Source organism: Berghia stephanieae, chromosome 9 (assembly GCF_034508935.2).
Source record: "Berghia stephanieae isolate SIO BIC M18660-M18661 chromosome 9, UCSD_Bste_1.3, whole genome shotgun sequence".
NCBI lineage: Eukaryota > Metazoa > Mollusca > Gastropoda > Nudibranchia > Aeolidiidae > Berghia > Berghia stephanieae.
In genome coordinates, this window is record NC_088368.1 from 14,701,159 (window position 1) to 14,728,800 (window position 27,642).

The following is a 27,642-nucleotide window of genomic DNA, read 5'->3' on the forward strand; positions in this document are numbered from 1 at the left end:
TATCACGTATTGCATTCTAATACTGAAATGTTGATCAAAGGACAAGTCTTTGGCCACAAAAGAAAACAAATCGTTCAACCAATCGAACCAATTGTTTCCTTGAGCTCTACTAACGACAACTCACTAGGTGCTGCACAAACCTAAAAAATAACTTCAAACTATAGATAGAACGAAGATGATGTCACTCTGGTCTTTGTTATTGTTTTTTGCCATTCACTTTTATGAGTACTTCTCACTAAACTGTAGTAACCGGACTATAAAACTACAAGGTTACACATAGTTTTGTGTGTTGGTCCGTTATACTTCCGCATGGCAATGTTTTGAGCTTCTTAGCCAAGCGCATACTATCTATACGTTCTTGTGGGTTCTTGTGTCAGGCTATAGATAGTATGCAGATGACGTCACTCAGGCCTTTGTTATTGTTTTTGCCATCCGCGTTTGTGAGTTGTTCTCACTAAATTGTATTAACCAGACTATAAAAGTTCATGGTTACACAGAGTTTGTGTGTTGGTCCGTTATACTTCCGGATGGCAATGTTGTGAACTCCTTGGCCAAGCGCATTCTATCTATAAAGTTGACGATGACTACAAATGGACGCCTTTATTTTTACCTTTAGCAATTTAGCTTGCAGACAATGTTTTGAAAGGGGTAGACATAAAGTGCGAAAGCAGATAATCAAATTACAATATAACTGGGGGCTTGGGAGGAAGGGGGGTTGTTCGATGACAGACCAAATTAATAAGTATTGTCGGTTTCTTAAACATCCAAGACAGCATATTAGGTAATTGACTATCGTAGATTATCATTAACATAATTTGTTTCGGGTAGACAGGGGTACGGACATAGAGAAAGACAATAAAATGAGTGTCTGCGTATGTGTTGATGTGTGAGAGAGTGTGTTTTTGTGTCTGTAGTCAAGAAATCCCTAACTAAAAGTAGGTTTTTTATGTCCAGGTGTTACATTCATGGTTTTCATTTAATTAAAATAACCACTATCTACCGCCACCAAATCAATCTTACCAACAATTAAAGAGACAGTGAAACCTTGAAAGTTTATAATTTAATGAGAATTAATCATTCAAATAGCGGTCGTTATACTAATAATGAGTTGAAAGACGTTATTTGTTGTTTTTTGTTTTTTTTTGTTTGTTTGTTTGTTTATTTTTGAGGGACATAAACAAAGAAGACTGGTCATTAAACTGAAATAAAACAATAAAAATGAGTTTGTTTTTCTTTTGTTTACAGGTCAGAGGTGAGACAGATTTTAATAATTGAAATCTTTATGGCATTTCCAGGCGACATTCATGTAATGAGAAATAACATTTTGTAGAAATCATGTCATTGTGTCTGTCTGGGATTAGTCCGATTGGTCTCCCCTTACTTGGGCTATGTCGTGTCATCAAACGCAACACAATGAGTTGTACTCACTCACTGGTGACTCGTGGTGTGTGGAATAGAATATTGGTGTTGATGTTGAATTGGGCTAATAATCTAAAAAAGCGTGAAAATGGAAGTCTAGAAGAAAATATATCATCCCAAAATCTCAATCTTCTTAGTCTAGAAATTGAACCTTTGACCTCTTTATAACAAATGCCAAAAATTTCTGATATGTATTTTGATTTTTTAAAAAGAATTCTTTTAACAAACACACACACACAGAATAAAACATCCGCTTTGCAATATAAAATGTATGGCTTTTTTTTCTATCCTTTATACCAAGTATAGTTTTGGTTAAAAAAGAAAAAAAGCGCTGTGACTTTTAGTCAATGAAATGGATGTTGTTTTTTTCATGGCGAATCGTAATATTTTGTTTAAATTGGAGTTTATAATCTAAATAAAAACCCCAGAATTTTTCTCACATTTCTAAGTTCATGGTTCTTTTCTCTGTATTAGGAACTTGAGTAAGCTTGGGTAATTTTTAATTACTAACATTTAGTTCGATGTTACAGACATAGTGATAAACGCCGACGACTCGGCGGTATGACATTTGTTTTTACCTTTAAGCAATTTATCCTCGAGACAACACTATTTAGATAATGAACAAAGAGGGGCGCCAGGCGGATTATAAACTCGTAATTTGACTTGAGGGTTTAGATTGTCTTTGTCGCTGACCAATTCAATTTCAATAGTTATTGTCGATTCCTTTGACACCCTAGACGGCATTCAACGATCGTCGACATGTGTTTCATGTAGACAGGGATACGAAGTTTCAAAGTTTCAAAGTTTATTCAATCTTAGGCTTTCGCCAATAAATCATCAATTTGATGCCAACATACATGAAAGTGGAAAAAAAAAAAAAAAAAAAAAAAGGTAAATGAAACCAAAAAATAAACTGATACACCACACAAAAATACAACAACCGGAAACCAAGAAAGAAAAATGAAAGTGTGTGTACCGTGTGTGTGTGTGTTTGTGTGTGTGTGTGTGTGTGTTTGTGTTCGACATGTATCTTTCTGTGTCTGTGGGAAAGAGAGATCTAAAAGTATGTTTGAATGTCTGTGTTTTTATTGATCCATTGCGTTTAAGTAAAATGACCACTATTAATAGCGCATGCTTATCAATCATACCAAAAGTCAAAGCTACAATGAATGTAACATTGAAAGTTTGAAGTCAGACGGAAATAATTTAATGAAAAAAAATTACTCAAATGGCGGTCTACAAATAATGATAATGAGTTGAATGACGTCATTTTCATTCAATTTATGGAGAGGAAATTAACAGAAAAGCATATAGATGGTCTATAATGTTTCTGTATCTTAGAAAACAGTTGTAATTAAAGCAATATATATATACAATGAATTTGTTAGCGGTTTTTGTGTGTGTGTGTGTGTGTGTGTGTGTGTGTAAAGGTAATGGGTGGGATGGGTTTTAATAATTGAAATGATATATCATTTCCAAGTTGATATCATGTATTGAAAAATGACATTGTGTAACAATCGTACCAATTTGTGTAAGATTAAACCCATGAGTCTCCCGTTGGTCTATGTCATGTCATGTACCACAACACAATATTCTCCTTACCAACTGGTGACTTACTTGTGTGTCTGGAATAGAATATTGTTGTTGACGTTGACTCAGTGTTATAATCTGAAAATGTGTGAAAAAGTGTGAAAATAGAAGTCTAAAAGAAAATAATATTAATAATAATAAAAATATATTATATCATCACAAAATTTCAATCTTCTTAGTCTAGAAAATAAAATTTAGACCCCTTAATAAATAAATGCTATTTCCCTCTCACCCCCCCCCCCCCTTAAAAAAAACAAACAACACACACAAAACACACATGCACACACGCGCGCACACACACATACACACACACACACACACACACACACACACACAAAACATTAAAACATATCCGTTTTGCAATGCAAAAAGTTTTTTTTTTCTTAGGAACTCTCCTTTGATTGCAAACATAGTTTAGCTAATAAAGTCAGTGGTAATAATCTTCCGCAGATTCGAAGAATTTTGGGATTTTCTCAAAAATTTCCCGCTGATTTTGCAGTGTTAAACGTTTTCCTCTGATAAAAGCTCAAGTCAAGTTGTGGATCCGTAAAAAAAAATCACCATCATGTCTTGTGTCATATTTTGACTCGTGTGCCCAGTCGCATGAATTTTGGTGACACTAAAAAATAAAATAAGAATTTATATAGCGCAATATCCACTAAATGTGCTCAAAGCGCTTCACAAAGGGTCCATGGTCAACAGCAACATTAACACGTAGGACGGGACATGCCGCCTGTTAGGAGATATTACAATTTTTCGGACACAGACAACACTGTTTACGGCCAGGTACTCATTTTACACCTGAGTACGGTGAGAGAATGTGAGAAACGAGCCTTCTCCGCGGACTCAACTATGTGCAGTCTCGATTTTATTTGTAAGCGGGTCAAGAGTGGTAGTAGTACAGTTATAGGTCTGTTTAATAAAATAATGATTACAACTTCCCCCTAATGAGAAAAAAAGCATCATCAATTATACTCTCTCTCTCTCTCTCTCTCTCTCTCTCTCTCTCTCTCTCTCTCTCTCTCTCTCTCTCTCTCTCTCTCTCTCTCTCTCTCTCTCTCTGTGTTTTTCTATTTCTATCTTTTCCCTATCCATATATCTCCCTCATCCATTCTTCTACCAACCTTCATGTTAACTTTCTAAACGTCATCTGGTTAAATAGAGATAGATGATATTAATCTGTTACTATGATAAGATGTATTCAAGTTAGTTTACTCTCTTTACCTTCGTTTTTACAATGTTTAACAATCTAAATTTATTAAAGATACTTGAGTCTTTTATTTGTAAGGTCCTAACCACTGGGCTAAATTAGCAAAGATAAAACAAGTAAAAACAAATACTTTCAGGCCTTTTGACCAAAAGTTAGTTTCAAATCTCTTGAATAGAAGGTATTTAAAAAAAAAAAAAAACAGTTTTAAGGAAAGGGCAATTCATTAAAGATTTGCATAAAGTATTTTTAAAAAAACAGTTTTAAGGAAAGGGCAATTCATTAAAGATTTGCATAAAGTAAGTTATCTCTCTACTATTAAGAATAGATGTACACTAGAAGTAGTAATATGATATAGATAGAATGCACCTGGCTAAGAAGTTCACAACATTGCAATCCGGAAGTATAACAGTCCAACACTCAAAACTGTCTGTAACCTTGAAGGTTTATAGTCTGGTTAATACAGAAGTACTCATAAACGCGGATGGCAAAAAAAAAAAAAAAAAAAAAAAAAAAAAAAAAAAAAAAAAAACAATAACAAAGACATGAGTGACGTCATCTTCGAACTATCTATAACTATAACTATGATATTTTGTTATGATTTAGTTTGAGTTTGACCGATGGACCGATACATTTTCCCTTTTTTAACAAATTGCCATTATCAACACTGTAAAACGCTTTGAGTTTGATGGTGCTTGTTTTCATGACAAATCATGTGTAGATCTATACATTTGTTTAAATTGCAAGTTTTAAAATTAAAAAATAGTCTCAGGAATTATTTTTTAAACTTTCAATTCTAATACGGCATTAATGGCATTTTGGCATACTGATCAGAATTAAAGTAAAGTTGTATAATTTCTAATTACTTTTATTTAATTTGATGATATAGTCAACTCCGACGACTTGGGTGTATGGTTTTTTTTTTTTACCTTAAGCAATTAAGCTTGGAGACATGTGTTAATCTGGACATAGAAGGCGACAAACAGATTATCAAATTGTATTATGACTGGAGGTTTAAATTTTCTTTGTTACTGATCAATTTAATAGTTACTATCAGCTCCTTGGATACCGTAGAAAGCATTAATTAAGGGATTAAGTATTGTAGATTATCATTAACATAATCTGTATCAGGTCGACAGGGGTAACCAACTCGAGATAGAAAAAAGATTGTGTGCGCGCGCGCGCGTGTGTGTGAAAGCGTGTGTTTCTCTGGTTGAAGACATGAGATCTCGAACTGTCGGCTTGTGTTTTAGACCAGGTGGAGATCCCTTGCATCGCCTCAAGTGCCTCCTGGCCCAGAGGAGAATGAGTATTTGGTTTTTGTATTGATGATATGCCTTTATGTAAATACTCACAACACCCGCCATCCAAACTAAACATAACAAGACACAAAAATGTGTGTAACCTTCAACGTTAATAATCTGATTGATATAATTAAGTGAGAACTGGGGGGGGGGGGGGTGGTAAAATAACGTTAGTGGTCTCCTTTAAATATAACAAAAAGAAGCGTGGCTTTGACAATCTGTTTGTATGACACTCGACTTGCAATTTATTGTGTTGAGTCCCAATGTGAGCTGTTAAAGCAAATAGATATGAGTCTTTTGTAAAAAATAATATATTCACATTATCTCCCTGTATGTATGTGTATGAGTACCTCCCTATGTTAAAAAAAAAAGAATACATTTATCCACCTACAGCTTAACAGTTGCCGTTGGCTCGGTATTATTTGAAAAGCGCTGTGAGTTATTATAAAATATATACATTTTATGTGCGGGACTGTGTGTGTGCGGTGTGTGGGCCGTTGTGCGTTTGAGTTAATTGCAGAGCACTTTTAAGTTTATGCTCAGATGATATAGGAATATTATTTATTTATTTATTTATTTATTTATTTATTTATTATTTATTATTATTATTATTATTATTATTATTATTATTATTATTATTATTATTATTATTATTATTATTATTATTATTATTATTTTTATTATTATTAAAAGAATGATGTGTTTGTTTTTTTAAAAAACATAACATTTTTAGAAATCTTAAGTTTATAATCTAAAAAAAAACCTCGAATCATCTTCATGCTTTTAATTCTAATACTGTATTAATGAAATTTTGTCATCAACCAAGGCCCTCTATATTATAGGAACACTATATAGAAGGCTTGCATCAACTGATCAGTACTAAATTACACTTTTTCGTATCTAATTGCGAAGGCCAGTACGATGTTACCGACACAGTGTTAAACTGCACACTCATGGGCCTCTAGTTAATTTAATTGTTATCGTAACCAATGTGGCCTGGAGACAGTGTGTTAAATTGGTTACAGAAGACGACAAGCAGATAATAAGAGTAAATTATAATAATATAGATGTGCGCCTGGCTAAGAAACTCACAACATACAAAACTATGTGTAACCTTTAACGGTTATAAATAGTGTGCGCTTGGCTTGGAAGCTCACAACATTGCCATCCGGAAGTATTACGGACCAACACACAAAACTATGTGTAACCATGAACGTTTATAGTCTAGATATTACAGTTTAGTGAGAATTACTCATAAACACGGATGGCAAAAAACAACAACAAAGGCCGGAGTGACGTCAACTTCGATCTATCTATAGGCTGGTTAATACAGTTTAATGAGAATAATTCATGAACGCGGATGGCAAAAAACAATAAAGACCCGTGTGACGGCAACATCATTCTATCTATAGATGATTTTTACAGCAGCGTGGCTCAGCGGTACAGTTTTGCTTCGTATCGTAAGGTACCGGGTTCGATTACCCCCCCCCCCCCCCCCCGCTGCACTGTGTCACCTCACCCTAGCTCAATTTGCGGCGCTGCACTGCGGTTGACGCCTGGGTTATTCCAGTCTTCCCTTGGAGTAGATCCAAGAGAAAAAAATCCCTTATCGGATGAATGAAGGGAATTTTATTCTATTTATTTTATTTTAAAACATGGATGGCTAAAAACAATAGCAAAGGCCTGAGTGACGTCAACTTCTATCTATAATGTCTGGAGGTTTTGTTCTTATCATTGTCACTGTCGAATTCTATATTTAATGTTGGGTGCATAGGTATATTTTTCACCATTAATTAAACTATTTTAGATTTAGGAAGATAGTGGTACGAAAATCGATCTAACGAGAGAGAGAGAGAGAGAGAGAGAGAGAGAGAGAGAGAGAGAGAAAGAGAGAGAGAGAGAGAAAGAGAGCAGAGCAGAGAGAGAGAGAGAGAGAGAGAGAGAGAGAGAGAGAGAGAGAGAGAGAGAGAGAGAGAGAGAGAGAAAGTGTATGTGTATTTGTTTGTAATGTAAGCAAGTGAGTTTAATCAGTTAGTTGTTGTGTGTTTCTGATTATATTGAAAGGGTATTTTATATCTTACGCATTTCTCGCTCTGCCTTAGGTATATAGATAGAACGAAGATGACATCACTCGCGTCTTTGTTATTATTATTATTATTATTTTTTAAATATTTTTTTTTGCCATCCGCGTTTATGAGTAATTCTCACTAACTGTATTAACAAGACTATAAAAGTTCATGGCTACACAGAGTGTTATATGTTTTGGTCCGATATAGATAGTATGCGCTTGGCTAAGGAACTCACAACATTGCCATCCGGAAGTATTAACGGACCAACACACAAAACTTTGTGTCAACATGATCGTTTATAATCAGGTGAATACAGTTTAGTGAGAATTACTCATAAACGCGGACGGCGAAAAACAATAACAAAGACATGAGTAACGTCATTTTCGAACTATCTATACTTCCAGATGTCAATGTGAGTTTCTTATCCAAGCGCATACTATCTTTAGATAGCACGATGTTGACGTATCATGTATTGGTTATTGTTTTTTGTTTTTTTTTTTTTTTTGTTTTTGTTTTTTTTGCCATCCATGTTCATGATTAATTCTCACAAAATTGTATTCACCAGACTATTACTAGTTATTACCGGCCAAGGTTACACACAGTTTGAGTGTTGATCTGATATTTCCGGATGCAATGTTGTGAGTTTCTTAGACAACCACACAACATCTAAACATTTATGTGTTTAAGTTAATAAAATATTATTATATTAAAAAATTAAGGAGCAGGCACGGTGTAAGATAAATAACTGAACAAGTGTGAATAAAAGGTGCCAGACACAGCAAGAAAGAAAAATACAAGAAAAAAATAACACCCCAAAAAGTCAGTCGACCTAGATCGGAATATAATTATAATAAGTTTGTGTTAATTTTATATTATAGTAAATGGGAACGTGGGTTTTAAACATTGAGAATTTAAATGTAATGCTAATTCTTGTAACGACAAATGTAATATTTATAACATTGCGTTGTGTCATTCTGATTAATCCGATTAGTGCCTTAGTCTCCCCTTCCTGGGTCTATGTCGTGTCATCAAACACGTGATCACTTATTTACCTACTGATGACTAGTGGTGTGTGGAATAGAATGTTGGTGTTGATGTTGATTGGATCTAATTATCTGAAAAGGTGTGAATGGTAAAAATGACAGTGTTCCCAGCAAAGCAGATATAAAAATAAAGAGAAATTCACTAAAAACGCTTCAAGAGAGGATAACACTTCAGACCGTCTTATCATAGATTATAAAGTGGTGTGAAGAAAATCAAGCAAACATCACAATATTAAAAAAAAAAAACAAATAGAAAAATTTAAAACACTTGAGCTTCTATAAAGTACAATATCCACTAAACGTGCTCAAAGCGCTTTACAAAGGGTTCCTAGACAACAGCAACGTGTAATATGAGACTGACACCTGGCGATATTGCGTAAGTTTTTTGTTTGTTTTTTTTTCCGACGGAGACAATGCTTTTTACGGCCAGGTACTCATTTTACACCCCGAATTCGGTAAGAGAATGTGTGTGAAGTGCCTTTTTCCAAGGACTCATCTATGCGCCGCTCAGAACGGGAATCTGAACCCAGGACCTTCAGATCTGACGGCGAGTTGGCCACATAGCAGCACACTAGGGTGCGTGATTATTAGTTTCAAGTTGACAGGGGTATCTACAGACTAGGCTAATCTGTGGGGATATCTAAATCGAGAGAAAAGAAAAAAAAATCTCGAAGTGTGTGTGTTTGTGTGTGTGTGTGTGTGTGTGTGTGTGTGGTGGTTGGGGGGGGGGGGTGAGGTGTTACCCAGAGAATACAGGACTGTGGTGTTATCTAACAATAATGCACATTTCTCAGCTTGAATTAAACAGTGGTAGTTGAACCAAAATAAAACAGAAAGTCAAAGAGATTTTGTGTTAAGTGTTTGTAAGGGGAAGGGATGTGAGGGGCTTTAATAGTTTAAATTATAATGTTACGTCATTTCCAGATTGATGTCATGCTATAATTGAGCTTTAATTTTTAATGACAAATGACATTGTGAAATGATAATCTGTGTCAATGTGTCTGTGTAGTATTTATCTGCTTTGTCCGCAGCCATCAGTAAGTTAAAGATAGTATGCGCTTGGCTAAGAAGCTCATAACATTGCCATCCGGAAGTATAACGGACCAACACACAAAACTGTGTGTATCCATGAACGTTTATAGTCGGGTTAATACAGTTCAGTGAGCATTACTCATATACGCGGATGGCAAAAAACAATAACAAAGACCCGATTGACGTCATCTTCGAACTATCTATAGTTTGACGTCTTTATTTTAAAGGCTTGTCTAGTGAGTTGTCTTCCTTTGAGCTCAAGGAAACAAGTTATTCCATTGGTTGAATTAATGAAATCAATTCACAATTTGTTTTCTGTTGTGGCCAAAGACTTGTCTTTTGACTAATCGTTTTGGTCAATGTCAGGCTACAGATAGAGTGAAGGTGACGTCATTCTGGTCTTTGTTATTGTTTTTTGCCATCCGCGTTCATGAATAATTCTCACTAAACTCTATAGATAGTATGCAGATGACGTCACTCAGGCCTTTGTTATTGTTTTTGCCATCCGCGTTTGTGAGTTGTTCTCACTAAACTGTATTAACCAGACTATAAAAGTTCATGGTTACACAGAGTTTGTGTGTTGGTCCGTTATACTTCCGGATGGCAATGTTGTGAACTCCTTGGCCAAGCGCATTCTGTCTATTAACCAGACTATAAACGTTCAAGATTACACATAATTTTGTGTGTTGGCCTGCTCCATTTCCGAATGGCAATGTTGTGAGTTTCTTAGCCAAGCGCAAACTATCAATAAGTTAACGATGAGAACACGTCCCCCTAACTTGGTCTGTGTCGTGTCATCAAACACAACACATCATTGTACTTACCTACTGGTGACTTGCGGTGTGTGTAATAGAATATTAGTGTTGATGTTGACCAGACCTCGTAATCTGAAAAGGTGTGTAAATGGTGCGAGAATGACAGTTCTCCGCAAAGCAGAAATAACAATAGAAGAATATTTCACCAAAAACTCTCAACCTTCTTCAAGAAGAGATAAAACCTCACACTTCCTTATCCCCGATGATGTATTGTAGAGTAAATCAAACAATACGCACATTTATGAACACGAAGTTTTTAAATTAATTTATATTAAATTTGTAAAACACACACACATACACACACACACACACACACACACAACACACACAAACCATAAAAAAAAAAAAATATTTTGTTTTGCAATTTCGGAAATATTACTTGGAAAATAAAGTTGGCCTTTACTAACTTGATGTTGACACTCATTTATTAATACTGGCATGTGCTTTTTATCATAGGGAATTTCCACAGATTTGGGAACTCCATAATTTTCTTATAATATTTCTTTATCAACAAGTCACATGGAAACAAATGATAAACCAATTCTATACAGGGTAAGTCGCTTACACGGCGACCACTTTGGTATTAACATGTCCATAATATTATGTGGCTGCAAATATTTCAAATACATATTTACACCTTCGTCGGGTGAAATTGATCTCAATCTTTTCCTTTGACAATGAATGTTGCTTGAATATCATTTTGACTGTTACGCCTAAAATTACCATCAGCCTTTAAGAGCAACTTGAAATTCATTTCATGAGATTATTTCCATGCTCACAGAGCTTTATTTTTCCCCAATGAGGTCACATCGTATTCAATGTTCATATCATAAAGTATAAAGATCTAGTTCTGTAAAAGTCTTACATTATCCGTCACTGACTAATTAAATAATGAATGAAAAAAACCCAACAAAACAAACTAAACAAAGCGAAAAAAAAAAAAACAACAAAACAAAACAAAACCAAACAACAAGACAAAAAAAAAATAAACCCAAAACAAACCTAAAATTCAAAAAAACAAAACAAAATATTACAAATCTATAGTCTGATGACAACTAGTCTCTTCTTCTTCTTCTTCTTCTTCTTCTTCTTCTTCTTCTTCTTCTTCTTCTTCTTCTTCTTCTTCTTCTTCTTCTTCTTCTTCTTCTTCTTCTTCTTCTTCTTCTTCTTTCCTTCTTCTTCATCTTCTTCTTCTTCTTCTTCTTCTTCTTCTCTTCTTCTTTCTTCTTCTTCTTCTTCTTCTTCTTCTTCTTCTTCTTCTTCTTCTTCTTCTTCTTCTTCTTCTTCTTTCTTCTTCTTCTTCTTTTTCTTCTTCTTCTTCTTCTCGTATGTCTTTATATCTGGAGTCCCTGTCTCAAGATGAAGGTACTCGTCTTTTTGAGTTCTTCTAGCGGATCGAAACGTCTTCTTCTTCTTCTTCTTCTTCTTCTTCTTCTTCTTCTTCTTCTTCTTCTTCTTCTTCTTCTTCTTCTTCTTCTTCTTCTTCTCGTATGTCTTTATATCTGGAGTCCCTGTCTCAAGATGAAGGTACTCGTCTTTTTTGAGTTCTTCTAGCGGGTCGAAACGTTTTGTATTTAGAGAAGTCACAGAGGACCATTATAGTCCGTCTGTATGAGATGATTATCGTCGCATCACTGTAGTATGCTCAACATCTTCCTCCTCCTCATCACATGAGCAGACCGGTCACTGTATCAGTTTCATACGTCTGAAGTCAGAGAAGAAGCCAGGCAACATTATTCTAGACAAAGCGCAACAACTAGCCAGACAAGCATACCTGCGCAGTTAATTAAGCAATAAACTCATACAGAGCTTTTCCATGCTCATTGCGCTTCATTTGTAATTCCGCCATGGGCGTCAGCTTGTATTAGATTGCCACAGCATAAACTCACATTTGTCATAAAGCGGTGGGGTTTGGCACCAAAATGTATAACAATCTTGTGGCAAATTTTCTGCAAAGACCAGTGAAGGAATGACCTCCATATTCGTCCTTCTTATCAACATTGTAGCATTTTTATAAATAAGCTTTTATAGAGCGCAATATCCACTAAACGTATTCAAAGAGCTTTACAAGGGGTCCCAGGCCAACAACAACACTTAACATGTAGGACGAGACATGACGCCTGTTAGGCGATATTACAATATTTTCGGACAAAGACAACGCTGTATTTTGTGTCACTATAGAAAGATTTTACAGCTTTAGCTTATGGCATTTGTATTAGAACATTACAATCAAAATTTTATGACAAAATGTAAGTTAAAATAATCATAATTTGGATCATAAGTCGATAAATATGCATGCCCTATATATATAAAAAAAAGTCTCTCTGTGGTGACACAAAACAAATCTCTGTGATAAATGTGGTTTTCAGACAATTTCATGGGATAGATTCTGAGAAATATTTGGCACAGCATCCCATACCCCTAGAAAGACTGACATATTGAGGAAAAAGCTAAATAATTTTCCGTTTTTCACATTTTTCTTACGACATACCTATACCCTTTTAGACCGTGTTTTTCGTTCCTTTATAGTTTATTTTTATAAAATGCACTTCAATAAATTCATTTCAAAGACAATAAAATTAAACATCATTTTTTACCAAAATCTCAAAATCAATAGATTGAATGATTTTCCTAATAATTAGACCAAAACCGCCATTCATGTGTTTCATTAATCGTGTTGTTTGACAACGGGAAAACCCAAAACGTCCACATTAAAAAAAATAAATCTTTTTTATAACATGATATCCACTAAACGGTCTCAAAGCGAGACATAACACCTGTTAGGCGACATTACAATTTTTTTCCGACATAAACAAAGCTGTTAACGGCCAGGTACTCATTTTACACCCGAGTACGGTGAGAGAATGTGAGTAAAGAGCTTTTTCCAAGGACGCAACTATGCTCGGAGCGAGGCGCGAACCCAGGATCTTCCGATACAAAAGCGAGTGTCATACCACAAGACCACATAGCTCAACAACATTAATAAAATAATAATAATAAAATAATAATAATAATAAATAATAATAATAATAATAATAATAATAATAATAATAATAATAATAATAATAATAATAATAATAATGATGATGATAATAATATAATAATAAAATAATAATAATAATAATAATAATAATAATAATAATTAATATAATAATAATAAATAATAATAATAAAAATAATAATAATAATAATAATCCCTTGGGGATGAATAAAGGGAATTTTATTTATATTTATTTATATTTCGACCTACATTTAAAGTGTTTCTCGTTGCCCAGGGACTCATTGTGAAGCGCTGCGAGCACGTTTATTGGATATTGCACTATATGAATTATCTAGTAATGCTCTAGTCTATTGTAGAATCGCTTCCAAAGAGTTAAAGATGTGGTTTATAATAATATTATACTTCAACCAATTCCGAAATGTTGGGAGACCAATATTGTAGTCAATGATTAAATATTATGTATTAGGATCATCACCTGATGAGAGCAATATTTTTTAATCGGGGGAAAAAAAAAAAGAATCTGCTACTATATTCATACAGAGGCCTATAATAGTGATAATTAATATGATGATTAAATTTATTTAACCCTCTCCATACCAACTATTGGAAAATCGTCACATTCTTTACGATACAACCAACGTTTTTCTTATGTAAATTTCTCCTGTGAGGAATAAAATTTAAAAAAAATGAACATTGTGTTGTAGAGCATGTTTTGCTAGAGAAATTATTCATCGCAAGAAATTACTGCTATTGTGTTTGAGTCATAAAAAAACTATTTTTGTATTAGTTTGGCGTGAAGTTTTGGGGAAAATCCTGAAAATGACTGGTAAGGAGGAATTAAATCACGCCTTTCCCTCCGTGCTCAATGCACACAAATTAAGTAACTAATAGTTGTTGCTTTTTTTTTTTTTCAAATTGAGAGATTAGGGAGCGGGAACTGGTGTAATGGTAGCACGTCTGACCGGTAATCAGAGGGTCTGAGGTTCGATCCCCAGTCGTATTTCTTTTGTTGTTTTTTTTTTTTTTCTATCTTGCCTCTTTCAAATATTTAAGGATTTTTTTTGTTTGTTAAAATGCGTCCAAAACTGGTTAACATATTTCAATAAAGGTTGGATAAAACACAATTTATGGTCATTCGATGAGGCATTCCAGGAAAATCGTTAGTTTATAATAATAATAATATAATAATAATAATAATAATATAATAATAATAATAATAATAATAATAATAATAATAATAATAATAATAATAATAATAATAATAATAAATAATAATAATAATAATAATAATATAATAATAATAATAATAATAATAATAATAATAATAATAATAATATAATAATAATAATAATACTAATATAATAATTAATAATAATAATAATAATAATAATAATAATAATAATAATAATAATAATAATAATAATAATAATAATAATAATAATTATTATTATTATTATTATTATTGTTATTGTTATTATTATTGTTATTGTTGTTGTTATCGGCACTATCGTCATTATTATTATCATTATTATTACTATTATTATCATTATTAATATCATTTTCGTTGTTATTTTAATATCATTATCGTTATTGATGTTTGAAGATAATAAAGGTATTGTGCATTTATCATTATCAAATTTTGTTTCCCATCTCGAACATTTTTATAATTATTTAATTCCAACATTTTATATTCATTTTCATATCTTGTCTTCTTTTTCATCTCCTCCTCCCCCCCCCCTCTCTCTCTCTCTCTCTCTCTCTCTCTCTCTCTCTCTCTCTCTCTTTCATCTCTCCACCTCTCTCTCTCCCCTACGAAATAAAAAATGTCAAAGCTAATACAGAGAATCGGCTGAGGTACGCACGCCAACCCTCTCTTTTGTTTTCCACAAAGTCCTTGAAGGCCCGAGGGTATGATTCAGCCGACTGAACCATTCAAAGTCGATGTAGGTACACCCTGCCCTGTCTATTGTTTTCCAGAAAGTCCTATATGAAGACACGAGGGTATGAATCAACTCACCAAACCAGTAAATATCTGTGTAGGCGTCCACCTTGTCTATTGTTTTCTACTAACCTGTATGAAGACACGCGGGTAGGATTCAAGCGACTTGAACCAATCAAAACGCAGGAGCAGCGAGTAACCCGTAGACGTCATAGAAAGGAGGCGGCCTTATTCCCCGCCGTATTGCAACGATTGGTTGAAGTATACTATCATGTCCATAACGAACCAATCAAACACCAGCTTTCTGCGTCACATATGCCGGCAGATTCTAATGATATTTATTCAATCTCTAAATACCAAGATAGAGATGTGGTCATTTACAGCAGACGACACAGAGGTTAAATCATGATCTCGGCTCGGCAAGGAAAATGCTTTTTTGAAATCAAGACTTGGTGTAAAAAAAATTAATCTTCAGCTTTTACATTTTAAATTGACTTTGCTTTAATTAAGTTTCGGCGACTCAGAAACAAGTTCTGTGTTCATTTCTTGACAGTTGTATCAAGGTGTCTTTCTGTAAATTCGTACACAGTGATTCAAGGAAAATGTAAGATAAATTTTTATTTCATATTTTAATGGCATTAAAGATATATCCAATAACCATAACAATAAACGAAGTGCTTATTCGCAGTAGTACTGCGAATAGTGATTTTCACGGTAAAGTCACTCTTCGCAGTAGTAGAAGCGCTCTCCCGTCTCTGAAAATTTAGTTTTTGTCCCCTCATTGGACACAACAGACTTTTTCTATTCAAAATCAAAATGGCGGTTGGATGGCTTGATGTTGAATGAGAGTGTATTAGTTTGAGAAGGATGGAAAAGGAGTTGATGATTGAAGCATCTTGTGTGACTGAGAATTGAGATTTCGAACTTTCAATTTTTCCTTGACAAGATCATGTTTTGTATTGTTTTTGTTACCCAAATCCACCCCTGACTTATCTGTTAGATAATTATTATTTTATAAAGGTTCCGGAAACTCTCTCTCTCCCTCTCTCTCTCTCTCTCTCTCTCTCTCTCTCTCTCTCTCTCTCTCTCCTTTCTCCTCTCACGCTCCTCTCCTCTCTTCTCTCCCTCTCTCTCTCTCTCTCTCTCACTCACTCACTCACTCTCTCTCTCTCTCTCTCTCTCTCACTCTCTTCTCTCTCTCTCTCGCCCTCTCACCGTTGCTCATGGCTCATATTTCGGTGCTCCTGCAAATAATAGAAGTTACCATTAATAAACTACCACTACTACTACAACCACAACCACATCATCATTACTATCACAGCGACCGGCACATCGCTATCAAGACTATAGCAACCACCACCACCTTTACGTCATAATCCTCCTCCTCGTCATCATCGCTACCACCTATTTTAAAATAAACCCATAAAACTTGAGCTTTTATATAGCGCAATATCCACTTAATGTTCTCAAAGCGCTTTACAATGGGTCCCTGGCCCAAACTGTAACATGTAGTACGAAACATGGCGCCTGTTAGGCGATATTACAATTTTTTCCGACAGAGACAACGCTGTTAACGACCGGGTACTGAATCTAAAACCTGAGTTCGGTGAGAAAATGTGAATGAAGAGCCTATTCCAATGACTCAACTATGCGCCGAGTGAGTCTCGAACCCAGGACTTTCCGATCCCATAGAGAGTGTCGTACCACAAGACCACATGGCCGCATTACAACCATGACAACCACATCATCATCACTACTACCACTGTTTAAAGCCGTATTTTCATATATAGGACTGTTTCTTGGTGTGTTTCTGCCCCCCCCCCCCCCCCCCCCCCACCTTTGAGACAGGATAACAAATATCTCTTCTCTTCATTGTCATTTTGTGTATCCCGCTCCTATAGTAACGATCATCGGTCCGTACGCTCGTATTGTCACTTCGTTTTGCTTTTGTTCTTTATTTATTGTTGTTTTTTTTCTATTTATTTTCTTAGGCCGTATATTAATAATATGCCAACCTTCCTTCCCCCACCAAAGAAAAAAATAGAGGAAAGACGGATGACAGATTTCGAGGTATCAGTCGTCCAGCACGAAAGTTCTTTTTATATCTTCATTTTAGTTTCCAATTTATTTTTCGTTCTTCAATTTTCTCAAGGGGGGGGGGGGCAGGGTAATGTTATTACAAGCCTTTTTGCAAAGCAACACCCCCCCCCCCCAACGATAAAAAATCAGCAACAAAAACATTCAAGTTATAAATTAATTGAAGAAAAAATGAATCGCCCCCTTTTTTTTCTTTTCTCTTTACACGGAACATTTAAGATTTTAAGAACTTTTTAGTTCTTTTAAACTTTAACGATGCGATAGGAAACGATAACAGCAAATACTTCCATGCCTTTTTACCAACAGTTAATTTTAAATCTCTTGAGGAGAAGGTATTTTAATATAACCGTTTTAAAGCACGGACAATTCTTTCAGAGATTACGTAAAGTAAGTTATGTATACGAACAGGTGTATACTAGAAGTAGTAATTTAATATACGTAACGATGATATTTTATGTTGAGTTTGACCGATAACTTTTTCTCTTATTTTGACAAATTGCCATTATCATCGTTGTGAATTTTTCAATTTCAATCTGACATCATTTAAAGATGAGATATCTTCTTTACTCAAAATAAAATAATTGCACAATTTAATTAGTTTATTTATTACTTATTGAAATTAATCCACTGACTAGACTGCTTACTGCCTTGTGCATTTCTTGTACGTAACAATATGAATCCTGAAAGAAGGAACAAAAAACCAAAGTAAAAACCAACACATAAAAAAGAACTGTACAGCTAAAGGATCTTGAATATATATAAGGGAGCGTCATAGAGAGGGATAGATAGATAGATAGATAGAGAGAGAGAGAGAGAGAGAGAGAGAGAGAGAGAGAGAGAGAGAGAGAGAGAGAGAGAGAGATGTTACGGACTGCTTGCTTTGCACTTGTACTATACACAGATTTTTCTTTCCTTTTTTTTTTTTTGGCTCCAGCCCTTATAAGGTTTCGGGCAACATCGGCGTTAGCCGCTAGGCAGTTGACATGATCTACGATGGGGAGGTAGAGCACAAGTGATCTCCCTGTCCATGATGAGGGGGGGGGAGGGGGGGAGGTCAGTTACCCACTGGGGCTATTTAAAAGACCTACGTATATCACATGGTCCGAAACAATTTGGCTGACATATCATACACTCAAATGGTTGCATATGAAAACTAACATATGTAGATAACAATACATCCTTCAAGATCCCACGCCCTGGCTATACGAAATCTTAATTGATCCTAGTCCGTTAGAATGAGTGTGATTATCAAGACCGATGAGTTTACCTAGGAGATCAGAGTTTTAGTATTGTTTGCGCGAATGAGGTTCTATTTGGCCACTTTTGACATCGACCACTGGCCTTGACACTCGCTTTCGGTTAGGGAGGTCCTGGGTTCGAGCCTCGCTCGGCGCATAGTTGAGTCCTTGGAGAAGGCTCTTTACTCACATTCTCTCACCGTACTCAGGTGTAATATGAGTACCCGACAGTCAACAGCGTTGTTTCTGTCCGAAAAGATTGTAATATCGCCTAACAGGCGTCATGTCCCGTCCTTCATGTTAAATGTTGCTGTTGGCCAGGGACCGCTTGTAAAGCGCTGTGAGCACGTTTAATGGATATTGCGCTAAATAAAAGCGGATACATGGAGTTGACAGTAAATTGCATGGAATCCAAATGGTATAGGATAGAGGGGGATAAAGAGATAGTTTAGTCAGGATGTTGACCTATGAAGAGTCCACCAATAGTAATTGATCGCAAAGTACTATATATTAAAGATTAAACATAATCTGATAGCCAATTAGTGATGAGTGGATATGGGGGGGGGGGGGGGGGGTAAAATTATATCGACTGCATTTGGGATCGATTTCGAAGCAAAGCGAATGCTCTATCAACTGAGCTATCAATGTTTTCCAGTATCCTTGAGGCGCTATTATAATTTTTATGGCAGAGACAACGTTGCTGCCGTCCTCGTACTCATTTTACACCTAAGTGTGGTGACATGTTAGTGAAGAGCCTTTATGAAAAACGCGAACCTTTCGGCCCAAAGGGGAGTATCACCAGGCCGAGTAATTTAACTTTGGTTATAAAATGTAGAAAAAAACACAAGTTCTATACAACTGTCTTTTGATCTTATTTCCGTTTTTTTTTTTTTTTTTGTATCAACACATATTTCTGTTTTCCCACAGAATGGAAGATAACTATAGTGATGAGGAGTCTTCATACGAGGACGATGAAAATCGGATGACAAGCGCCAGAAGAACTTATCTAAACTACAGAGCCCATGAGGTAGATATGCTATATAATCAGGTTGTCCCAGAACTTACTCCCCCAGTTAGTTTCCGGAGAAATGACGATCACCAGGCATCAGCACTGTCCAGATTCGCGTCACCTTACGCACGCAACACATTTCATGAGCAATCTCATGTCTCGCTCGCAGAGCAATTTCCCTACACTCGTCGTGGAAGACAGAGAACACGCCCGAGTTATTTAAACCGCAGAATATCGTCACTTCACCGAGAGTCAGTTCCCTTTAATGTACCAGGCGTCGGAGAAAGTCCAAACATACATTCTTCGGAATCGATTGAGTCCAACTACACAATTCAACCTGAGCAAATTAGATCCCCATCATCTAATCTTCATAACGGAGTACCTCTACAAACCGTTCCAATTAACTTACCAGTAATCGGAGACAGTCAGATTAACCAATCCACGGATTCATATGAATCCCACAACACGAATCATCACCAGGATGATACATTTCATCCAAGTGAAAACGTCAGACCCCCGTCACCCTACGTGCATAATATAACCGATCAACAAACAATTCCTTCTAACCTCCCAGTCGTTGGTTTAGGACCAACCAATCATTCAACTGATTCGATTGGGTCTCACAGGAGCAATCACGAGGAGCAACATGCCCCCTCAAATTCTAGATCCCCGCAATCCAGCGTAGATAGTAGAGAGAGCGAACAGTCAGTTCCCCCCAACTTACCAGTTGTTGGTTTAAGTCCGACCAATGATTCAAACAACAGGAGCTTTTACCGGGAGCAGCATCTTTCATTACATGCAAGTGATATAAATGCCAGACCCCCGTCATTCTACGAACATAGCACAACTCATCAACCGTCCGTACCACTTAATCCTATTCCTTCAGTCCTTGATTCATTGCTACACCCCCAATCACCTTTAATCAACGCGCTAAATTACGCCACAGAAAGCTTGACCTCTTTGTTAAATTATTATCTGAGTCACATTCCAGGACAAGGACAATCCATAGAAAGAGAAAATATTTTTTATTTTCGAGCTGGACACCAAGATATTCAATATGTTCAGCAGACTCACAATTTCGATCGGCAACCTCCTAATAGAATTAGCTTTGATAATCTGGATCAACAACCTCCCGTGTTAGTCATGGGTATCCACGATCCAGTCCCTTCCCAATTCAATCGACAATGGTATGAAAGATCTGCGCCCCTGGAAGTGAGAAGATCATACTCAAGGAACCACCGTGTAACTCCTTATCCATCTCCCTATACTAATAACAGTACTTATGTGGAAAGTGATTCTGACACAGAGGATGATGGGTCTGATAATGATGACTCGGAGCAAGAAGAAATTGAAGACAATATGATAACGTCAGATTTCTATCGCACGGTGTCTTCAGCTAGCAGACCCATTTCCAGTGATACATATCGAGAAAATCTAAGCCCTGCCACAAGCATCGATCCAATCCTTTACAGTCCCATTTCCGATTATGATGAAGAGGGGTCAGAGGTCGATGTGATAACCGTGGATACTGAGCCACGACAAATAATTGATGAGGCCCCTCAAGATGGATCAAATTCCGACACGGACCCTGAAATAGAAAACAGAGAGTCACCCTCAGTGGTCGGGGATAACACGGATTCACCCCTAAGCACTTCAACAGAACCTCCTCGGCCCTTATCACCGCCGCCCACGTCATCCCGTCGCCGCCGACATTCAGCACCGGCAGATGTCAGCGAAGAAACGATCATATCGTATTTCCATGAGGTAATCATGCGAATTCAAGGCAGAAGAATCTATGTCCTTCAGCCAACTGTAAGATTACGGCTGTCAACGAATCATCCCACGGACCCAGGAGCCCTAGTTCCACTGCCAGGTCTGAACATTTCTACAGTCATTGAATACTATATTCAAGCGAATGAGTCCAACGAGGGTGTACCATACCACATCAGAGTAAGTACATATATCATTTACATCATTACACATTTAGTGTCATAATATACTATGTACGGCTATGTGGTCTTCGCCTAAGGATCGGAGGGATTTGAAAGACAAAGAAAAAACATAAAACAAAACAAAAAACAACAACCTGTAATGAAGCGCTCTGACCACATTATGTGGCTATTGCGCAATATAAAAGTTTCTTTTTTAATGATCACAACATCATGCCCATTTAAGGCGACAGGCCACACTTGTCCCTATGCCGCTGTTTTTATTTGTCATTATCTTCACGTTCATTCGCATTACCCCCCACCCCCACCACCCCCCTCCTTCCCTTCCCCCTTCCTCTCCTCAGTCAAAAGTTCCCCATTGTCCCAATTCTCTTCATCTACACTAGAATCCACCTATCCACCTTCTTCTCAAATCTTTACTTTCTTCCTTTTCTTGTCTCTTTTCCTTCCCGTGCTCCTTATCCTCTTTTCCTCCTCCCTCTTGTCCCTTTCTCCTACTTATCCTCCTGCTCATCCTCTTTCTATTTCTTCCACTTCCTTATCTTCCTCCACATAGTCTTGGTCATCCGCCTCCTCTTTTCCTCCTCCTTCTTCTTTTCCTCACCTTCGACCTTCCCCCCCCCCCTTCCTCTTTTCCCTCATCCTCCACCGCTACCACACAACCTCCTCACACTCTCTCTCTCTCTCTCTCTTTCTCTTTTTTTTTCTTCTTCATCTTCTTCTTTTTCGTCTTAATCTTCTTTTTCTTCTTTTTTTTTCTTCCTCTTCTTTTCTAATACTACTACTACTACTACTACTACTACTACACTACTACTACTACCTCACTACTACTCTACTACTACCTACATATACTCACTATCTACTTATACTACTACTTACTACTACTATATACTACTACTACTACATACTACTACTACTACTACTACTACTACTACTACTACTACTACTACTACTACTACTACTACTACTACTACTACTACTACTACTGTTCCCCCTGCTATTGCTATTACTATCACCACTAATGCTACAAGAACCACCAAAGTCACCATCAACAACAACTATTTGATTTTATATCGACAGATTTTACGATTACAAGATTTCTTCAGAAGACTCGAGGAATCGGATAATTTGGACATGCTATTGCAGGAAATGGTGAGTAAGATACTTAAAATAACAAGAACTAAACAACTACTACTACTACTACTACTACTACTAACTATACTACTACTACAACTATACTACTACATACTCTACTGCTACTACTCTAGCTATACTACTACTATACTACTACTACTACTATCTATACTTATATATCTATTATTATATAGTATTATTTTATAGTATATTATTATTATTATTATTATTATTATTATATATTATTATTATTTATTATTATTATTATTATTATTATTATTATTATTATTATTATTATTATTATTATTATTATTATTATTATTATTATTATTATTATTATTATTATTATTATATTATTATATACTGCACTGATAATTATATATTATTATTACTATAACGATTATATTACTATTTACACTACTACTATACTACTACTACTACTACTACTACTACTACTACTACTACTACTACTACTCTGCTGCTGTGCTGCTGCTGCTACACTACTACTACTACTACTATACTACATACACTAACTACTACTCTACCTACTTCTACTAACTACAAACTACTACTTGCTGCTACTACACTACTACTACTACTACTACTACTACTACTACTACTACTACTGACTACTACTTACACTACTACTTACATACTACTACTATACTACTACTACTACTACTACTACAACTACTACTACTGCTGCTGCTACTACACTACTGTTACTACTACTACTACTACTACTACTACTACTACTACTACTACTACTACTACTACTTCTACTACTACTACTACTACATCATTATCATTATCATCCTTATCATCATCATCATCATCATCATCATGGTCATTCATATAACCACGTTCACGTTTCAGTTCCTGTCGGTGGAAGCTGACCAGCCGCTGCCAGCCAATGGACTGGAAGACGAAGAGATTGAGGCGCTGGGCGTCGTATGTCCCTCTGAGGTGCAAACTCCAAATCCCGATAACTGTTGCATTTGTCTTGGCGCAGTGATGGAGGGCGATATTATCAGGAGACTTCCCTGCTCTCATGAGATGCACAAGGATTGCATCGACCAATGGTTCAGGGTAGGTTTTTATTTATATCTTTCTTTCTTAAAAAACTTTTTGGTTCTTTTATAGTATTTTTGACTTTCAGTGCCATGTGGAAAATGGCGCCTGATTTTATCCCTGTATCTATTGAGCTAAGCGAATAATTTTCTTTGCTATCCTTCGGGAAGGATGCGTGTCTATCGCACAGTACATTCCGACAGATTTTATATAACCTAACTACCAATATCAATGCTGTATGGAAAGAGAGGGGAAGAAATGTATTAGAAAAAATATCCTGATTTCAAACGAGATGGATATCTCGTTCTTTTGTGTTGTCCTCGCTTCTAGGTAGATATTTGGTATAATTGTGTGTATAATTGTGTGTGGGGATCTCAATTTTGCACATCGTATCAATCTGAACATTTCGTAATCAAAAGACTTATAGAATATGTGAATCAGGGGTGACGTCATACCTTCTATTTAACTCCGGTTCCAAAATCATTGGAAGTGTGTGTAACCAGCCCATAGGAAGACTAATTATGAATAAATTACATATTAAATCAGATGGTGGCATAGATATTATGGGGGTGTATAGTCAGATTATTAGTATTGCGGTACGCAAAAGAGCGAGGATGGATGATCTTTCTTGACGGCTACATTTAGACTAGAAAATTTTGACATAAAATTACAATATTTCAATAAGTTTTGCTAGTATATTATTTATATAATACTAAATTTATTGGACGTGTGGCATATTAATCTATTTCCCTGCATAAAACAAGTAAATTTAACAGATTGTAAAAAAAGTTTCTTGGTTAGGGTTTTTTTTCTTTTTTCTTTTCAATTTGATTGAAAATACCATAGGCTACTCGTTCTTCTATGTCAGTTTTGATGTTACCACATTGGTTTATATGAGACCATTAATAATGTCGTTGTTGTCTTTTTTCATTCCTGTCCACAGACCTCGTCAAGATGCCCCTTATGCAGAGTGGATTTTAAACAATGAATCCTTAAATAAGGAAGGCAGTGAATTCTTATATCATCATGCAATCCTGTGTAAAAGTGTTGTAGGATTATTATTATTATTATTATTATTATTATTATTATTATTATTATTTATATATTATTCATATATTCATATTATATCATCATCATCATCATCATCATCATCATCATCATTATATCATCATCATCATCATATCATCATCATCATTATCATCATTATTATCATTTATTTATTTCATTTATTTATTTATTTATTTATTATATTATTTTTATTATTATTATTATTATTATTATTATTATTATTATTATTATTATTATTATTATTATTATTATTATTCAAGGAATTATTTTAGCTATTATACACACAATTACACAAAGACACAAGGAATGTTTAATAAAGATGGAATCAAAGCCTTTAAAAAAAATAGTTTTTTTCCTTTTATTTTTGCATTTGGTAAGAAGAAGCCAAGGGAAGTCCTCAGTGATAATGAGGAAGAAGAAAAAGAATAGGGAAGTAGAGGAGGAAGAGGTTTTTGAGGAAGGAGAAAAAGACGACGTCGTCGATGATGATGAGGATTATGATGAGGATGTAAAATGAGAAGAAAAATGAGTGAAGTGGGTAGAAAAGTACCAGAAGACAATAGAGAATAAAAACTTCACGGCGATAGTGGCATTAACCGTAGCCATCGTTAACATATAGCATGACACAAGAACCCTCTGGGGCTGGCAGTTTGACGTCATTTTTTAAAGAATTTTTTTTAATTAGTAGAGCTCAAGGAAACAAGTTATTTCATTGGTTGAACTATTGAATACAACTCATGATTTGTTTTCTTTTGTGGCAAAAGACTGGCATTTTGACGTCATTTTTTGGTCAGTGTCAGGCTATAACTTTACGGTGGCTACGCTTTAACCCACGACCTTATTGATACGCCAACTCCGCCTGGCCGTGAGTAGGACGCTATGGAGTCGAAGCCATCCACCACTTAAACAATACAGTGGTTCTACTCACTTTATATAGTTCGAAGATGACGTTACTCAGGTCTTTGTTATTGTTTTTTGCCATCCGCGTTTATGAGAAACGCTCACTGAACTGTATTAATCCGACTATAAACGTTCATGGATACACAGTTTTGTGTGTTGGTCCGTTATACTTCCGGATGGCAATGTTATGAGCTTCTTAGCCAAGCGCATTCTATCTATAATGAACCAACACACAAAACTACGTGTAACCATGAACGGTTACATTCTGGTTAATACAGTATAGTGAGAAGTACTCATAAGCATGGATGGCAAAAAAAAAAAAAAAAACAATAACAAAGTCCTGAGTGATGTCAACTTCGTTCTATCTATAGATAGAATGCGCTTGGCCAAGGAGTTCACAACATTGCCATCCGGAAGTATAACGGACCAACACACAAACTCTGTGTAACCATGAACTTTTATAGTCTGGTTAATACAGTTTAGTGAGAACAACTCACAAATGCGGATGGCAAAAACAATAACACAGGCCTGATTGACGTCATCTGCATACTATCTATATGGCCGCCATGTCAGCATAAATGGTGAGCATTATATTTAAACCCATACCACCAATTAAGGGGAAACAACAAATCCACCTCACCAACCTGCCATTCAGACGAATCAATTCACCCAACAATTTGTGACCATTTTTCACAATATTTTGACTCAGAAATGAGAGAGTACCCAATTGGATTCAATAGTCTGATGTCACATCGCCCAGTAACGGCGGCCATCATGGTTCTAAACAAAGAAAATAGGTACTTTTTATTCTTCATGCTGGATAGAACTTTTCATATGTCGTGTGATCAGAATGTGTAAAAGTCAAAACATGATCAGATTTATGTTGTTTTTCCCTATGCATAAACTTTTATGCTCGTCGGAGAAATATTTCATAAGGGCGTTCGCCATTGTTCCCATAGTATAGAGCCAGTTACTAAATTACCATGCTTCATTACGACGGAAGTGACGTTACGACTGTTGAAGCGTATTGCAAACACGACGACACCATTTTGGTGATTTGTTCTCACTAAATGATATCAATCAGACATACTGAAAATAACGTCATGGGTGGGGTTCCTACCTCCCATAGTGGGCAGGGAGGTACTTATTGTGTCTTCTATCCCCCTATATCTTTTTTCCAACTTGTATTCTGTCTTTGTCTTAGAATGGGATTGCTTGGTTTTGTCCTGGCCCTGGTCGGGGTCCTGGCTGGGGTGGAAACAGTCAAATGCATAGTTATTGTATTGGAGATGATATTTTTTTCCTTTTAAATCATCTCTCTGTTATGTATTATTATATTTGTTATAATTTATAATGTAAGCATTTGAGTGTGTTCCTCTTAGTGGGGGCCGTGCTTGTGTCCGGATGAGACTTATTGGTGATCTCAAACTAAGTACATTGATGGTGTGCTCTTGGAATCTACATCTGATCCCTATTTGTTCTCAGTTCCCCTTTGTCTTACTTTTTCTTGGATGCTTTAATTGTAATTCTAGAACTTTTTACTATCCCATTTTCTTCCTTTTTACTGGCGCTGATATAACCTAAACGTGTTGCAAGTGCCGTAAAACCCTTAAAAACAAAAAAAAAAAAAAACGAAAATAACGTCATTCGACTCAATGTTTTTAAGCTAGCCAATTTTTGAGTAGTTCTCACTAAATTGTATCGATAGTTCGAAGATCACGTCACTCAGGTTTTTGTTATTGTTTTTGCCATCTGCG

At 35.8% G+C, this 27,642-nt stretch overlaps 1 protein-coding gene across 2 annotated transcripts; it reads left to right on the forward strand.

Annotated features, from left to right (window-relative positions):
- Positions 1 to 15,751: 15,751 nt before the first annotated feature.
- On the forward strand, positions 15,752 to 25,015 carry LOC144979743 (uncharacterized). Of its 2 annotated transcripts, XM_078926719.1 has the most exons (6): positions 15,752 to 16,023; positions 17,411 to 17,489; positions 19,682 to 21,713; positions 22,793 to 22,864; positions 23,723 to 23,935; positions 24,861 to 25,015. In XM_078926719.1, the coding sequence occupies exons 3-6, from the start codon at positions 19,683 to 19,685 to the stop codon at positions 24,903 to 24,905; spliced, it is 2,361 nt and encodes a 786-aa protein (XP_078782845.1). In that variant the 5' UTR covers positions 15,752 to 16,023; positions 17,411 to 17,489; position 19,682; the 3' UTR covers positions 24,906 to 25,015. The 2 variants fall into 2 exon arrangements, with proteins under 2 accessions (XP_078782845.1, XP_078782844.1); XM_078926718.1 differs by lacking the exon at positions 17,411 to 17,489.
- The last annotated feature ends 2,627 nt before the right edge of the window (positions 25,016 to 27,642 follow it).